General features: G+C 38.7%; 1 protein-coding gene across 2 annotated transcripts in view; it reads right to left on the bottom strand.

Annotated features, from left to right (window-relative positions):
* Window positions 1-18,208, bottom strand: part of GRK3 (G protein-coupled receptor kinase 3) — a 132,849-nt gene that overhangs the window by 91,849 nt on the left and 22,792 nt on the right. For both annotated transcript variants that reach the window (XM_050924044.1, XM_050924045.1), the window contains one exon: window positions 11,119-11,195. In XM_050924044.1, coding sequence (XP_050780001.1) covers window positions 11,119-11,195 — 77 coding nt within the window. The remainder of the gene's footprint in view (window positions 1-11,118; window positions 11,196-18,208) is intronic.

The following is an 18,208-nucleotide window of genomic DNA, read 5'->3' as shown; positions in this document are numbered from 1 at the left end:
CTTAATTAGTCCTTGCGAAGTGCTTTAAAGTACATAGATTAAAAGCTTTATGAGCGTGCAACTGTTTTCTGCTTACAGGAATGACTATAGCAAAAATCATCAGAGTTTAAGATATCATTAAATGTTTTATACGCAAGATGGAAATCCATTCGGAAAGGGGTTCCAAAAAAGCAAGCCAGCTCAAGTAGGTGGAAAATAAGGCATTTAACACACTTTTATCCTTGACATGGAACGTCACCCTGCAATAGGATGAGCACAGTTCACAACACTTTAGTGCAGAGGTTCCCAAACTGGGGCTCATGGAGCTCCTGAATGCTGGTGTGTGGAGAGCCAGCAGCTAAATACTGCTATTTACATCTCCTTGTGCGTGGCTCCACCCAGGATACCTGAAAGAACTTAGCTGGACATTACTCCCACACAGATTACAGAGGACCAGGAGGGGCCATTAAGAGCCCTGCTGCCACTGGCGTGGCCATACGAGGATTCCAAAGGACCCACTGTTGTCAGAAGAATATCTGCTGGAACTGCTGTAATGGAAAGAGGGGAGTCTCCCAGGAGCTGCCATTGCTGGAGCCACCACCACATGCATAAATTGCAAGATGCCTAAACAAATAAAGTTACTCACCTGCCCAGTAACTAGAGCTCTTTGAGAGGTGCTGTTCACATGTACATCCCACACCTGGTTTCCACGCAGTTTTAATTGGAGTCTTTTGGCCAACAGCATCTGTTGGGACCATGCATGTGCCCTGAATGCTCTTCTGCTTCCATCCCAAATGCATAAATCGTGATGCAGATCCAACCATCATTCAGGTCCTTTGCTACCATAGAATCCAGTTGGTAACAAGACTCCATACTAGCAGTGAAAGAGGGCAGGTCGTGGAATTCCAAATACTGTACAGGTAAGTAACTTTTCTTTCTTCTTTAGCACTGTCCATATTTATATTAGATTCTTGCAGACTCACAAGCAGCAATCTGACACACAGAGGTAGGTGCTCAGAGTCTATCTAAAAACAGATTGCAATACAGCTCTGCCAAAAGTAGGACCCACTCTCAATGCTTCTACCAAGGAGCAGTGTTTGGTGAAGGTCTCTATGGAACTCCAAGTGGCTGCTTTGCTATCACAGGGATGCTTAGCAAGGAAGACGCAGAGACCACGTGTGCCCTAGTGGAATGGGCTCTAAGTCATTATCCTGAACTGTAATATCATCAAACAGTAGCTTTTATGACCAAAAAGATCCAGTTTCTTCTGGTCCCAGTAATATGGGGTGGCTTTTGGAATATACTGTCTCTCCCTTTCATTAACTGCACCCATGACAAGAGAATTTGGTGCCGGGTGTGCAAATGAAAACTCAGAATCCCTGGCCAGGACGTAGTATTGTTTATTGGCACACTTGAATGTAGGGGGTGTTGTTGATAACAGAACTAGAAGGTCTGGGCCCAGGTCCAAAGCCAGTCTTAAGACTTGCTCCAATGTTAATAGTCTGTAATTAATATCCCTCTTTTTATGGGACAGTCTCTTAAAAGAATTGCAAACCTCGCACTTGCTGCAGATATGCGAGTCTCGCAAACAAGGAATACTCTGAGAATGCCCACTGCTGATGGGAACAGCTTCTCGGCAGGAAAGGCACCTTTAAAAATTCAGGGAGACCAACATCCCAGATACAGGAAAAAAAATTGACTCCTCAATAAAGGGGGAAAAAACAACTTTTTTTTTTTAGGGGGAAAAAGGAAAGTGGGAACAGCAGTTTCAACTACTGAGTATCCTACAAACGAACAGTATCTACTGCATTCTATCACTAAAGAGGAAAATAGGCACACACTAAACTCCATCTCAAGGCAGCTGAGAAGGAACTGAGGGTGGTTCACATGCACAGCCCTATATAGCCTCAGTACAGGGCATGAAGATATGTAGGAAGCATCACAGGACGAGCAGCCACTGCTAACAAAAATCTCCAATCCAAGGCACAGTGTGCACGTGCACTGAAGTTGAGCACCTGCAGGGACACGACTTGAGGAAAACTGGTGTCTTGCAACAGGGGCAATACTGAATCCAAAAGACTAGCATGCAACATCCTATGGTCCTGGTGTCAAGATGTCTTGGGTGGCTCACAACTGTGAGTGCCATCCCCTTGGCAGACTGCTTCAAACCAGGGCTCAAACTCCAAATTGGTTGTGTGTTCTATGGTTACATTTCATCAACTAAATATCAAGAATAAACTCCTCAGGCACTATAACAGCCTTAACATGGAGTCACAGAGTGCCCCTGAACAATCCTGCCACCCAGGCAAACTTGCCTTTGTGATGGATGGCCCCTCCCTTGCACCAAAAATCACAATATTCAGGTTACTCCTAGTCCCAAAGAACCAGTCACTTACTCCAGGTTAATTGTACCTCACCAAATTGAGGTACAATTGTACAATTGTATTGTCACCAAAGACAATGCAGCAGAAACTTTAAAAAAAAAAAATCACAGGGCTGATTTACATCATTTATTATTCCTGTATGTGTACCCACTAATTTCTCCATGAGAAGAAAATAACCTACTTCTAGTGTTTAAAGCTTCCTGTCCACTCAGAAATCTTGACAGTACAAAAGAAATGTTGTATAATTAGGCTGCTCTGCTGAGATACAAGTTTTTCCCCTTTTTCCTTATATGACATTATCCTTCCCAAAACTATGATGTATACGGGTTCTACAGAACACCAGTTTCTATAATATTATCTGTTATATCTAAAAGTGCAGATTTTATATAGACCTCAGCTATTCAATCATTCTGTTACTTAACAAGAAAAGGTTTAGGCTGCAGCCTGATAAAGCAAGATCTAAATTATTTATAATGAAAAAAACAGAATGAATTAAAACATTTTATAAGTTGGTTTCAGATGTTACTCAACTCTGGACCGACAAAAGCAGGCCTTTTTTCTACCTTAAAATTATGCACAGGTAAAAGTACTTAAATAACGTATGGTACCAGGCACTCAAGCGCCAACAATATTCTTTATAAAACATCTAAGTATGGTGTTTTCTCCATGTCCAACCCTTGAAAGAGATGTAATGAACCAAGTTAGACAGTATAAGAAATTCTCCCAATTAGCCACATTTCATCTACCCTCAGGATTTTTCATGGAGAAATAACTTCTATAGTTGTACACCAGAAGAAATTTATGCCAGCCAGCAAGAAGTATAATTAGCTAATGTATACATATTGGCTCATCTGAAACCAGCTTTTTCAATAAATAATCTTTATTGTTTCTACTTTATGAATCAACTTTTAACCAAATGGGTTGAACTACACAATATTTTTGTGTTTTCTAAAACAATGAGACTGCAGCTAATCAGTAATAACACAATAAAGCAACTGTCACAGCACTGCACATACACCAGACAAATTTGTCTTTAACATACCAAATAACTGATGAAAATGTAATAAAATCAATGGAACAGCAAGTTTTCACATATTTAAATATGTCTGGACAGATCATCTCTTGCACAAATTTTGCAGGCTGTTCAGAGTGAAAGTGTCAATGGTAATGGCTCAACAGACAGTACAGTTTATATTCTATTTCTACAGCAACTTGCAATTTAACCCACACCAAAATCAAAATTATTTAAAAAAAACACAAAAATATATTCATAAAAACTCACCAACCTAAAATGCCTAGAAATTAAATTAAAACTGTAGAAATGATTTAAAATTAACACTAATTTTGTGAGGATTTTTACAAGAGTAAGAACTACAATTAAAAAAAAAAAGGTATTTCATAATGTTGAATTACACTTCCAATGACTTCTAGTTTACTCTGTTTTCCTCTACCTCAGTATGCATGATTCCCATTGACATCGGAAGGACATCTGTGCATATAGGAAAACAGACCCCTAATAAAATGTCATATATTCACAGTTTCTTGGTTTTGTTTCCAATCATCATTTCAAAGATTTACAGATATAGAATATGAGTTTTGCTAAACAGACTAACAAGGAGAGGTTTATGTCCAACTGATATCCAATAGAATCATGCAACTCAGCCGTAATCCAGGTTCTAGTCTGATTTTTGAACCTGCTGCATAAACTGAAAAGTACTAACAATGAAATAACAATAGGAGGAAAGAGAAACCAGTTTTTACAGGGTGCTTTAAGTGTCATTTTTTACCACTTTTTTCACTTCCTAATTTCCACAGAGTCTCACTTATGTTTTATATCTTCCAAATGTCTGAAATGAACCAAAAAATAAATGCACTTTTCCATAAACACAAAAACCAAATACAGTATATGCATATCTATCTAGGTACTTTTGTAGTCTCTGCTACTTTAGTATACAGAAAGTAGAAGAGACTCAAATAGCAAGTTAGTTTCAGTGAACTGTACATATATATGCATGCATGCACGCACAACGCAGCCGTTCTTCTTTCCCTATCTCATATTTCCTCTCAATCTTCCTATTCTCCATGACTACCATTTCCTCTTCTTTACACTCCTCTGCATCCCATCCTGACCAAAAATACACACAGAATTGTAGTTTTTCACCTGGAATAAATTAATACACACCTGGGCCTTTAAGACACACGTATAACTAAGTATAGCAACTGCACGCTGTATCTGTTAAATTCTCCCCCTTTCTCTGATCCCGAATCTCTACTTCTTGCCTTATTTCTTCTTTAGTTATGTCTAATTTTGGATTATAAACCCACAGATCATGGTCCCTGTCCTGCAAAGACTTACATATATGTTTAACTTTACACGTTAGTCCCACTGACTTCAATGGGACTACTCACATCTGTAAAGTTAATCATGTGCCTAAGTCTTTGCTAGATTGGGGCCCTCATCTTTTCTATATGTTGTGAATTGCCTAGCACTATTGGACATATAACAGTAAAAACCCTAAAAAAGAGAAAATCTGTATAGCATTCATTCTGCTTCTGTGACCACTTGTAAGCATCATATGACTTTAAAGTCATCACAAGCAACTAGAAAAAAAAGCATATCCGTTACCATTAACACATTGCACATATTTTATATGCACTCCTTGTTTACTTCACTAAAAACTCGGGTGTTTTTGTCTTACAACCAAGTTTTATTGCTCTCACTGCTCTTTCTTCAGAGGATTATTTAATTAGTTCAAAATGCCACTGGCACACAGATCTCATGCTTACATTAAACAAGGGCTTAAATAATGTACTAGGGAGGGAGTCTTCAAAACGTGTTATATTTAGATACCCAGGGGATTGCACCACATTTTGCTCCCATATTGAAAGGGCAGGGAGGATTTCTCAACTGCAAGTTTACTTCCTGCTCGTGGCAGACAGCTGACAGGAAGATCTTGTACTACAGAGTCCATTCACACAGCTGCAAGGCCTGTCTGTACACTGAGCTTAAGATGAATTAACACTACTTTGCTCTGAAAAGCCACCATAAACTAGAATAATCACCCTGCGCTCTAGCACTCTTGAAGGGAGTTAATATGATATGAAATTCCTAAAGGATCCAAAACAGACATGAATGTGTGGGAAGAACCATTGAGACAGATGGCAGAATTCTTAACCTAGAATAGAGCTCCAATACAGAGAAAGCTGAACATAAGATAACACAAAGAACAGCCAAGTGAACCAGTCCTAGAAAGAACAGTCCCCCTAACAGAAAGGAAGGTAACGCAAAACGGAAGAAAATGTTCATGTAAATTGATAAATGACAACCACAATTTCTGCAGTTAAGCAAACGTATTTCTCACTGGAACTACTGACATGCAGTAGGTTTAATGTTTATCCACCTGTGTACTTGACAACAGAGATGGGGTGGAAATCAGGTTTAACCTTAAAGCCAAAGGGAAAATGAGAGAGCTTTTTTTAACAATGTGAAAAGGGTAAGTATTATACTATGATCAAGTTCCAAAACAACTAACCTGGTTTTGCTCAAATTGTCCATAAAAAGCCAAACATGGAAATTTCATCTCAAAAGGTTATTACAGAAAATTACAAGCAACTGTGAATGAAGTGTTTTAACGGAAACTGTTAAGTACCACCAGCATCTATACAAACTACTTGATAGACAGATGTGAACCAGATCCAAATCAGTGACCAAGAGCTGAAAGGCTTTGTATTCTACCATATCCAGAGCCTCTAGTTTACCAACATTATCTTCTATCTACTATTTGGCTGCACTGATAAGAAAGATCCCTTCTTTAGATTTGTTGCAGTGTAAGTGTATATGGCATTTGTTCCAATTTATTGCCTAATTTAAAATCTCTTACTCTTAGAAAATGCACCTGCTGCATATGTCAACTACAAAATCAGAACTTGAATGAAACAATTTTTACAAGTGTGCATGATCAACAGTAAAATATAATGCAAAAATAAATTAAAATACCATTTTAATAATCAAGCATAGCAAAATAGATTCTATTTATGAATTATAACTAATCGTTTGAGAACTGGAAAAGAGTCTATTTCCAGTGCAGACACAATCTACTTGTTGTGTAGCAAACAGGATGTGGTAATGAGAAAACTAGTTAAAGGTGGTTATTCATTCCACTTAGATACACACTGTACTTCCCCATGAAGCTGCTATTACACAGGAAGTAACTTGTGCCTGGCACAACAGATTGGCTACTTAATTAAATGCTGGTATAGCAGCTTTCTAGCTGGATACATCATGTGTGTGTTCTCTTAAACTCATTGCACAAGTTCCGATTGAGTTTAAGATCAAACAGCAGTTAAACAAGAATCCCATGATCCTAGAGGTGTCCAGAGCAGTTTAAAGCAAATGAAGCAACTTATTTTCCTCGATAAAAGGGAAGTAAATAGAGTTACGCTAATTTAAGCACATCCTGTAAAGGTTCAGGGCTATCTCATCCTTGAAGAAGCTGCTGCCCCACTGCAAACTGGATATTCCTGAAGTTCTTACTCAGTTTCCTTCACATTCTTCTCTTGTCCCACCACCCCCCCCCCCAGAGCAAGTAACAAGTGATTCGACCTCCAAAACCAAAGGATCCCCTGAGATCCTTGGCAAGGCTATACATCTGGAAACAAAACACACAGATCACACTTTCAAGCTGCAGGAATGTATTTTGGAAAGTTGTGACGCAGAAAAAGTCGTGACTCTTAACCCTAAGAGTTAACAGTAGATGAGCTCCATGGGACGCTTGTGGCTAAAACAGCTAACTCAATACTTAGACATAATAAAAGGGAAACATGAAACCAGAGAAGAGGGGCAACATAATCTAGGTATATGACATTGCAAGGACTAGTACTAGAAAACTGTGTCCACTTCTGGTTTCCACACTTTAATAACTGGAAAGGATGCAGAAATGGATTACAACTTAAGAATGATTTGTGGTCTGGAAACATGACAGAGACTACAGGAGCTCAAAGTTTATCAAAGAAAAGATAAAAAGGTGACTTGATTAGAGGCTATAATTATCTATTCAGGAAGAAGGTATCGGATATTAGAGGACTTTAAAATTTAGCAGACAAAGGCATAATAAGAACCAAAGGCTGGATGTTAAAGTTGGAGAGGTTCTAACTGGAAAAAGAGATGCACGTTTTTAACAGTAAAAATGATTAATCGTTTGAACAAATTATCAAGGAATATGGTAAATTTTCCTTCAGTGAGAGTCTTTAAATCCAAGGCTGGATATGCTCCAGTTCAACCACAATCTGTTGGCTAGCTGCAGGAATCACTGGATGAAATCTATGGCTTATTCTATGCCAGAGATCAAGCTACAGAATCATAAAGGTCCCGTCCCACCTTAGAATCTATGCACTAAGGATATCTGCAAAGGGTCTGTCCCTTCACAGCAGCTCTCTAATCCCCCAGCTCCTTATTCAAAGAAATCATAGAACTATAGAACTGGAAGGGAACTCAAGAGGTCATCTAGTCCAGTCCCCTGCACTCAAGGCAGGAGTTAGTATTATCTAGACCATCCCTGACAGGTGTTTGTCCAGCCTGCTCTTAAAAATCCCCAATGATGGAGATTCCACAACCTCCCTAGGCAATTTATTGTAGTGCTTAATCACTCTGGTATCAGAGGGGTAGCCATGTTAGTCTGGATCTGTAAAAGCAGCATAGAATCCTGTGGCACCTTATAGTCTATACGTCTGTTAGTCTATAAGGTGCCACAGGATTCTTTGCTGCTTAACCACTCTGACAGTTAGGAAATTTTTCCTAATGTCCAACCTAAACCTCCCTTGCTGCAATTTAAGCCCATTGCTTCTTGTCCTCTCCTCAGAGATTAAGAAAAACAATTTTTCTCTCTCCTCATTGTAACAACCTTTTATGTACTATTATACTTAGCAGTGCTGTCATTAAAACAGAGTTTCATCATCTATGGCTGGGGGGCAGGCAGGGTCAGTGAAGAGGACAATACGGTTTTAACTCTACATAGAATTAAAGCACATTGACAATGTCATGCATTATTACAATTCAAAGTGTTTCTTGTATGTTCTTACCATATGTTCAAATGTAAAACAAATATTACATTCATTTCATTTATAAGGTCCTTCACAAGTCTGCCCTTTCCTGCTTGTCCACTCTTGCCCTTTATCTACCTCCTCCAGCCAGTCCACAATGCCAACCTCATCCACCAATCTTCTGTCACAACTGTCTCTGAGTTCTTCCACACAGCTCTACACATGGTACACACATAGTGAATGCATCTGAAGGCCATGGGTCGCTCCTCCTCCAAACCCATCCTGGGCTGTAAGATGCTGCCACTGCTGCGACCCACCTCTGCTTACAAGAAACCAGCCTACCACTGGTAGTTGGGGTCAGCCAGTCAGGGATAGTTGATATTAACTTACTAAAAAAATAAAACCTAATTTTTGTATCCATCTGGAACTACCAAGTAGTGCAATGGCAAGTAGTGCAATGGCAACCTATGTAACCATGGGGTCTTATTTTGGTTTCCTATGTCCTCTCTCCAATTTCATTTGCAAAATTCATTGTGCCTCATCTCAACTTAGGTTTTAAGTTCCTTAGAATAAGGATAAATTGCTACATGTTTGTCCAGCATAATGGGGCCCAATTTTAACTGTGGCCTCTAGGCACAACCAGAATACAACCAAATAAATAAATAAATAATAATAAACACCAGATGTGAGTTGTTAGATTTTTAACAATTAGATACTGTCTTCATTCTCACATCATTGCGTATTAGAATGAGTATATTCTACCATAAGCCATAATGTTAACGTATAGAAACAGAACAAATGTAGCAAAGAACAAGGTAGAAAACAGCAATGAAAAAATAAATGAACATCCAAAATAAAGACAGTATTTTCAGCAAAACGTAAAGTCTCTTCAGTTAAAAACACCCACATTTATCCTTAATCTTTTCCCCTCATTCCAACGTTGTCTTCAGAAAAGACATGCTGTCTCTCCCCATGCTACTTCATTCTAGCAAAATTGTTATTATGGAGAAACTGGTTAGAAGCTTCACAGTTAAGGATGAGAGTTTAGAGATATAAGTATTTAACATGGATGAAAAAAGTAAATAATATAAGCAGTATCTGTGAGGGAAAAGCAAAGTATATAATCTCACAACATGTCTGAAATATGCATCTCATCTCTTTGAACATATTGAGTTTTATGTCTGAATACTCTACTGTAAGCTATTTGGGGCAGAGACTAATCTTTAATGAGTTTATACTGAACAATGGGGTCCAGTTATTGACTGGATGCCACCAAAGTATAAATGATAAATAAGAAGACATCTATTTTTAATTTCTCAGGTTAGAGTTAACTATCTACTAGTACTGTAACAACAGAATATCTAAAAATAATTGCCACATGTACTGTTCTTTGGAACAGACTATAAGTTAAACGACATTTAACCAGATGAGTGGAAATGAACAATCAAATACAAGTTTCCTTGGTTCCTTAACTGTCTGATTTGACTCATACCATACTGATGTGGAGAATTAAAATCATTCTATTTGGCAGTGCTGCTGAAAGATCCCCTTGTTTATATTCTGCCTCTGCTATGCAACATTACATCAATTATTCAGAAAGGGAAGTGCTAAACTGAGCCACATAAACAGGCATTAGTACTGTCAAAAGGAGGATCTGTTTGTTCTGCAGTCCAGTACTTTTGGTTGGAATAGAAAACTGTTAAACAATCTGTAACATTATTTTTCCCAACCAGCTTTCCCTTAGTGTATCTATATGTGAGTAACAGCAAGTGTGTTTCTTTACTCTTATTTATCAGTAATAGTTTTTCTTTCTTTCTTAAATAAATAGTATGTGGTTTAGCAGCAGCTATCCTTTGGATCTGATGATGAACAGTGAGAGAACATGTGCTGACTGTCCATCACTGAAGATTAGAAAGACTCTGAGCTCAGAAGGAAAGTAATCAGATGAAATCCACCAACTGGGTGGTGCCAAAGCCACCAGTGGTCCAGAAAACTTCTTTACCCTAAGAGGTGCCACAGACAGCATGTGTGGGATACATGCTGGCACAGAGGATGCTCCATGATCTTTGGGAGTAACAAGGTTGATTTGATGGTATATATCATATATCTGGACTGCAACAGAAATACTGAGAGATGAGAGGAATACAAAACTCTTGGTCTTCACAGTTCCAATCTTTCACTCAATGGCCCAGAAATGGCTGCCAATAGATAATTATAATTCTTCAACCTTAAACAAAGTTCAACCATTCTTTTAAGTCCTGTCCATAGTTTACTATATCAGCAGCTCTCAACCAGGAGTCTGTGGCCATCTGGGATCCATGAGCAGGTTTCAGGAGGTTTGCCAAGTAGACCTAGTGTTAGACTTGCTGGAGACCAGGGTGGAAAGCTGAAGCCCCACTGCATGGGGCTGAAGCCCAGGGCCCTAAGCCCTGCCACCCAGGGCTGAAGCCGAAGCCTGAGCAACTGCCCTGTTTGCTACCCCATAACATCAACCCTGGCTTTTATATGCAGAAAACCAGCTGCTGTGGCACAGCTGGGCTCTGGAGTTTTTATAGCATGTTGGGGAGGCCTTAGAAACAAAAAGGTTGCAAACCCTGTACTATACTATGTTTAACTAAGTTTACAGTGCTATCTTCAACAGGCTGCACTAAACAGTAACAAACAAATCCAGCTTAAAAACATAAAACAAGGACATTTGATTCAAAACAGAACTTACCAATCTTCTGATTGAAAATCTTGTCAAAGGTTAATTCACCTCTCTCCTCAAGATACTTCTGCATCACACTGCGGATACTGAAAGACAAAAAATTAAAGAACAGTTACTTATCAGTTGCACTTGCTTAACAAGCTAGTGAACGTATGTTGGAGGGAAGGAGTCTTGAGGTTAAAAGGTCTTGTAACCAGATTTATGAATGTAGGGGTGCAGGTGTGCATGCATCTCTGAAACTCAAACCATGACAGTTAAAGACTATTTATTGCTTAATCCAAAACCTATGGAGGTCAACAAGAATCTTTCCATTGACTTCAATAGGCTGTGGATCAAGCTCTATATTAGAATTCTAAAGCGGTACAAGCAGACATTTAAATAAAGTCATTCTGTAGCTCGAGCAAAAAAAATTGAACAATCTGACTAATACAGTATTCAGTATAACACAATTATTTTCTCAAAATTCTATTTCCACCTCTGAATAACTTTCTGAACATTGCTCCTCTACACTGAAATTTTCCATGTGTGGTCCTAAACCAATGGACAATTTTTAAGGTTTGTGGAAACTTATCCGGCAGTTTGAGTTCTGAGAGAATGAAAAAAATCACTTTTTCCATTGTAAAATAATACTACTACGCATTATAATCATTCCTTTTTTTAGCGCAGACTAAATGGCGGCAGAGCTTTTATGCTTCAAAGTTAGCATTTCAGTAACCTACTCCAAGAAATGTAATGTTGCTAAGGTTCCCCATTCAAAACCTGTATTTTTCTATTAAGAGTTGAAAATACTGTACTGAGTACACGCATGATAAAGGATGAAACTGTCACTATGTTTGCACAGTTCCAATATATGCCTAGTGCATGCATATGCCACTCTGAAAGACAGCATACAACAGGATCGAGACACGTGTGCAGCTTTTGCCCAAAACTGGATTCTTGGATAGATTTTTGGTTCTTTTAAATGAAATAACTGGATTGCAGAGTCAATTCAAACTCTCATGTTCTATAACTTTCCACCCCATACACTCAGGGCCTTCAGGATACAGGTATTTAAAACGGACAGAGGGCATTCAGCATCTGGGCTGCCATACTTGCTGGGTATTCTTCTTGAAATGCAGAGGTGGGAGTGGAAGAGTATAAGAACACACATCTGGTAGAAGGGGACGGAGTCCAGCAGGTCTACTGACTGCCAAGCCAAGCCATTGCTTTCAAATTATCTGAACTGTGGAGGTCAGAATGCACTCCAGGAAAAGACCTCTAATATGGTTATTATTTCAGTTCATTTACACACAGAGACTACCACCCTTTTTGTATTTTTCTTTTTAGGTTTTATTTTAGCCTTTTCTTTCTCTCTCTAAGCAAAAGAAAGAGAGAGAAATTAAACAGGGAAAAAACAAGCTAATAAACTTTTAAAATCATGAATTTAGAATAAAGCAGTACACTGTATTTACAAATAGATACAAAGGTTTCTCACCACAATATTAACCCGCTCACACTGCACATTCACTTGCTTACATTGTAACTCAATGTAAATATTTAACCAATAACAGAAAACACTATATATGTGCAATTTGGGTAATCTAACATTAGTACAAGATTCTAAACTTCCGCTTTGCCTAATTTACATTTGAATTTTGCGACCCTAACATAGTATTAACATAGTTTTAATCTGTGTTTTTAAATATAAACCATGGTATTTATTTTTGCAGAATATGGTACCATAAAAATGTACGCGGAAGACAACAATTGTGTATGCATTTTAATACCACTTGCTGCACAAATCTACTGTCCTTTCTCAGGCAGACAAATGGCTAATGAGTTAAATACATAGCATTTGCTTGTATGCAGAGAATTTTACAGGAAAAGGTTAGCAGTAGCAGAGTAACGTCCTGTTCTCACTCTCCTCCCCCCCACACACACTTTTTCTTGTTCCAATAAAGAATGTGGCATTTTTAGACCCCATTGTTTTTAAATATAAAAAGCAGGTGCATATTAGCACCATTCATGTAAGGTTCAATCATACTTCAGCTGAAGTCGATAGGAGCTGATTACTGATTTAAATGGAAACAGGATTGAATTCTAAAACCCTAGTCCCTATATGTTTCCAAAAATTTACTGCTGTGCCAGGGGAAATTTGAAAAACAAACTACTGAGAGACATTAGTGTTTCTAGTATACCTTGTATTGATTTGGTCTATTACAACACACATTTTCATACAATTTAAATCTTTGCAGTCTATTTCTCACCTGATGCTCACTGTAATACCATTTGTGCAATCGTGACTATTTGCGAAACTCATGTGTGTGTCTGCAGCATCAGGCCTTAGAGCTACAAAACTCCAGTAACTTCAAAGAGAGCTGAGGAATCAAGTTTCTGAGGAAATGCTTCTAATATAGGGCAGCAGCAGTTTAAGGATGCCTTTGGACACTGGTGACATCATCAGAGTATTCTCTACAGTTTTGAACCTGTGCTGATTGGCTGTTCCCTTCAATGTCCTCCTGCTTCCTCCCTCACAGGCTCTTCATCTCAGCATCATTCCACCTGCCTTCCTCCTCCAATGCCCTGTCCCCACCCACTTCCCTTCAATGTCCCCTCTCCCTTCCTCTACTTTTCCATTTATCCCACCTTAAGTAAGTCCAACGCCTCCCCGCCAAAAAATAAATAATGGAACTAATGTGATATTTATCGCCACCCCAGTGTTTACTCTGCTTGTGTGTTATGTCCCTTTCCTGTCTATTTACACTGTAAGCGCTTCAGAGCAGGAACCCTCTATTACTGTTTTTGCACAGTGGCCCTGTTCTTAGTAGGTCCCTAGACACTACTGTAACAAACATGATTACTAACAATAATAATGAAGTTATGGAAGCTCTTCTTTGCTGTGTCAAGTATGCTCAGAGAAATTACATAAAGATATCTTTATCCAGACATTTAAAGCAGGTAATTAAAGGTAAGACATCTCACTTGTCAGTGTTCAACAAAATATTCTGTTTGTGCTCTGAATGAACCTTTTCAAGACTATTACTCGTCTGTACCTTATCTAATAGTTTTCGATCTAATGGACAATGTCAAAGGAACAAGATGTTTTCTCAGCCAGTGAACCTGAACACATTTGTAAATGTAAAGTGATCAGTGGCTATGCAAGTCCAAAAAGGGTTTCAAACTCTAAATACCACATATTTGCCAAAAAGTTGTTCTGCTTTTATTTTCTTCAAGAACATGTTTCAAATAAATTAGTTTTATATTAAAATATTCACTAAATTGAAAACGTACAGAATCTGAGCTACTGATCTGGACAAATAGTCACTTAGAATTGACTACATAATCCCATGTTGGTGAATTTTCTAGCAGCTCCAAAATACTGGGCTTGCTACTGTTCTTACTGAAGTCAAAGGCATAAATCCTGATGAGTTTATATGGAGCAGGATTGGGTCCATAAATACTTCACCTATCTACAAATGATCATTGATTAAACAGAGAACCCAGAATTAAAGGCAAAATCAGCACCTGCTCCGCCCTCTCCTTTGGTCTTTTCTTGTTTCCCCTTTTGAACCACAACTTTGATATTCCTCTCAGCCTGCTTTCTTCAACCCCAGTTTTCTACTGTGTCCCCTCCCTGTGCTTTCACCGCCTCTCCTTTCTTCACTTTCTCATTCCCCATTAGAGTATCAGGCAGTATGACTGAATAAGGTGCCTTAAATAGAGAGATACTCTTTAAAAACAGGTGATAAGGAGCAGGACTCCAGGTAAGGCACCAAGGGCAGACAAAGATCACAGTTTGTTCACTGCTAAATTGAATTTCAAAGAGCTAGTAATAGAAATAAAATGAATGCAAAAATAAATCAATAACCATAATCACAATAAAAGAACTGTGTCCCTAGGCAACAGAGCATCCACAGCTGAAGATGGAACTCATGGTTCATCTGAACAAGATGGAGGACAGGAAATGACAAACTCAGGCAAAACACATTACCTTCAAATTAGCGAGCATATAATCAGCATGCACCTCAAAAGCTGTCCCTCAAGGGAATGAGAAGGATAACCTAATTTTGTCTGTGCAAAACTTTTTAAAGAGTTTTGAAGTATTGTCTGGGACCTGTTTCCTTCCCTCATCCCACAGCTAGACCCAAGGATTGTGAGACATCACTACTATGCTCACAAAAAAAGCATCACTTTAGAAGAGGTCCATCAAATACATACACAGAAAATAGCCATATACCAAGATCTTTCAGCCCTGCCACTTAAAATAAGAAAGAAATTGGAAAGTCTGAAATCCATTACTAATCTGGGTTTCCCTTACAAGTACTTTTTGCCCTGGAAACAGAGTTTTTGCACAGTGGAAGAAATTATATGCTCCAGAAGAGGAGAAACACCTGACCCTCCACTGAAGAAGAATGCCTTCTAACTATCAAGATAGGACTCCAAAATAGTGCACAATTAAAGCCATCATTATTCAGTCACACAGATGACTATTCTACTCTATTTAGCTTTTTATACCATATCTATCATTGTGGTAAACCAGTGGCAAGAAATGTCTTCTCCAGCTGGACAGGAAACTGCATTTCCTCTTGGATGAAAATCTAAACTAGAGCAGGCCATGCATTCACCATCTCCAGGATAGATTATTGTGACATACTCTATTTGGGGATAAAAGCAAAGGCCAGATGGAAGTTGCAACTGATACAACATTCGTTAGCTTGACTCTTATACAATAAAGACAAAAGACAGCACACATCACCAGTGCCCCATATCGTCCACTGGGTTTCCATTCAAATTTTTTATCCAATGCAAGGTGCAGCAGGAGTTAATGCTATTTTATACATTTTTTTCTTAGAGAGAATGACACGTATTTTATAGATGGGTGTTTCTGTCCAAGTAACTCCTGGGGCAACACAGGAGAAAGTCTTGAAAGGCCAGTGATAATCCACGTTTGGATGGCTGACAGATTACTGTTGCACTGAAAACAGGAATAAAACTATGCTCCTGATTGCCCTTTACTTGTGTGTGTTCTATAATATTACTAGGGTAACCCTAACAATTATGCAGTATGTAACTGACTTATACATTATTTTAATTGAAAAATAAGAGGTTCTGGACACTAAATTAACTAACAGACACTCTCGTTCTATTCATTTTCTCATTACCTGCTAAATAAACAGCTGTGACTGAAGCTGCTTCCCCCTCTTTTATATATATCAGAATCCTTCCCATAGCATCGGACATTACTTAGTGCACAAACAAGACTCTGCCATCCCTGTTTATCTTGGGCTGCTCTTTGCATCTTCTACATTGCTACGTCCCATAAACTTTCCCACTCCAAGTAGTGCTCGGTTGAGGAATTATTTCAGCCAGCTCCTTTTGCATGTTTCCCCAACTGCCCAATGGTATGCCTGCCCTTGTAGACATGCTGGCTGCATTCTTAATGCAGGTCCCAAATGATTCCAAGTTATTTTCTGGATCACTTTAGAGAAAACGGGTTATTGAACATTCTGAGGAATCTCAGTATTTGTTATAAATTCATGCCATTTAGCTGGGGCGAGTGGGGCTATCTCCTACAATATCCTGGGTAAATCTTACTGAATTAAGTTCAATACTTTTGCTGTAGATATCACAGGATAGTAGGGGACTGTGCAGCCTGAAAATACCTTGATCAAAAGGGAGAGAGGTGTGCATATCCACCCAAGAGAAGCAATAGCGAGGGAGCCAAAAGCCTAGAAGGGGAGCCCTTGATAGACCACAGAGTGGGAAAATAGGTGTAATTGCCCAGAACTAAGACATTAGTGCCTCGTATTTTCCTGAAGTATTTGATTTCAAAGGCATTTAGATGTTTGTCCATACCTTTGGGGGTTTCCAGCTTTCACATCCATATGTAAAGGTAGAAGTAAGTTTTTAGTTGGAAATTCATAGTTTGTCTTTAAATTGCAGATTTTTTATGACCAAATCTTGTTTAAGTTGGTATATGGAACTGTCACCTTGCTAATTCAGGACATTATTTCCTTCTGGACAATCCCATTGGCTTACACTTTATTGCCAAGGTATGTGAATCGACTCACTTCTTGCATTCCTTTGCCTTCTAAAGTAAATATGTTTCCCAGATCTGAGGAAGAGCTCTGTGTAAGCTCAAAAGCTTGTCTCTCTCACCAGCAGAAGTTGGTCCAATAAAAGATATTACCTGATACACCGTGTCTCTCTAACATCCTGGGACTGACTTGGCTACAACAATACTGCATACATCTCTGATATTGTCACACAGAAAAGAGCAAGAAATATCAGTGTTGACTTCCTGTAGTAATTCATGTCTCACGCCCAATCAGTACATGGCCCGGGACAGGGAAGCTAATGATCAAAACAGCGGACCAAATTCGGTGATGAATCTTGGTCATATGCCACCTGAGGCACATTGCGCATATGCCAAGAAGAAATAGATCTAAGTCTTGTACTACCTGAAATCTGTTTTTCAGTTCAATTTGAAATTGCTGCTATAATGTCTTGTTGATTGGGCTGTTAGTGTCAATTTTCTTAATGCTTTTTGGGATTTGGAGTTTTTTTTTTAGTTTGAGCTTCAGTTTTGCGACACATAATTATGTCAGGTCCGATAAGAGCGCTTGTGTATGCTGAGACATCCTAAACACTTTATCTAAATTTCCTTCCCATAGATAGATGGTCAGTGTGGTTCCTGAAAACGTCATTGGGAGAAATTCCAAAGTTACTTTATGGATACTTTTGTAGGGGAATAGCATTACACTAATTGAGCCCTAAGACCAGGCACAGTTTTATCAGATTATGGGAACCGAGGCTGTGCTTGCCTCCTGCATTCTCCATTGCCCAACCTTAGCATTGAAGTCCTCCAATACTAACTAAATGTCAAGCTTGAGAATTTTGTCAACAGAGTTTGTAGGCAACTGTAGAATTGATCTTTGATCTCATCCTTGTAGTTGTATGCTGGTGCGTAATGTTGCATAATTGTCATTTTCATGTTTCGTATTTGAAATCTACTTTGGAGCAATCCACTGACACTTGGCTCCCCACTTTGTTTTTCCTGCTCTGTAAGTCATATTTAATATTACTCACTCGAGTGGTAACCATCTTCCCCCTTCTGTCT

This window comes from Gopherus flavomarginatus, chromosome 15 (genome assembly GCF_025201925.1).
Source record: "Gopherus flavomarginatus isolate rGopFla2 chromosome 15, rGopFla2.mat.asm, whole genome shotgun sequence".
NCBI classification, from domain to species: domain Eukaryota; kingdom Metazoa; phylum Chordata; order Testudines; family Testudinidae; genus Gopherus; species Gopherus flavomarginatus.
This window is presented reverse-complemented; position numbering and strand designations above follow the sequence as displayed.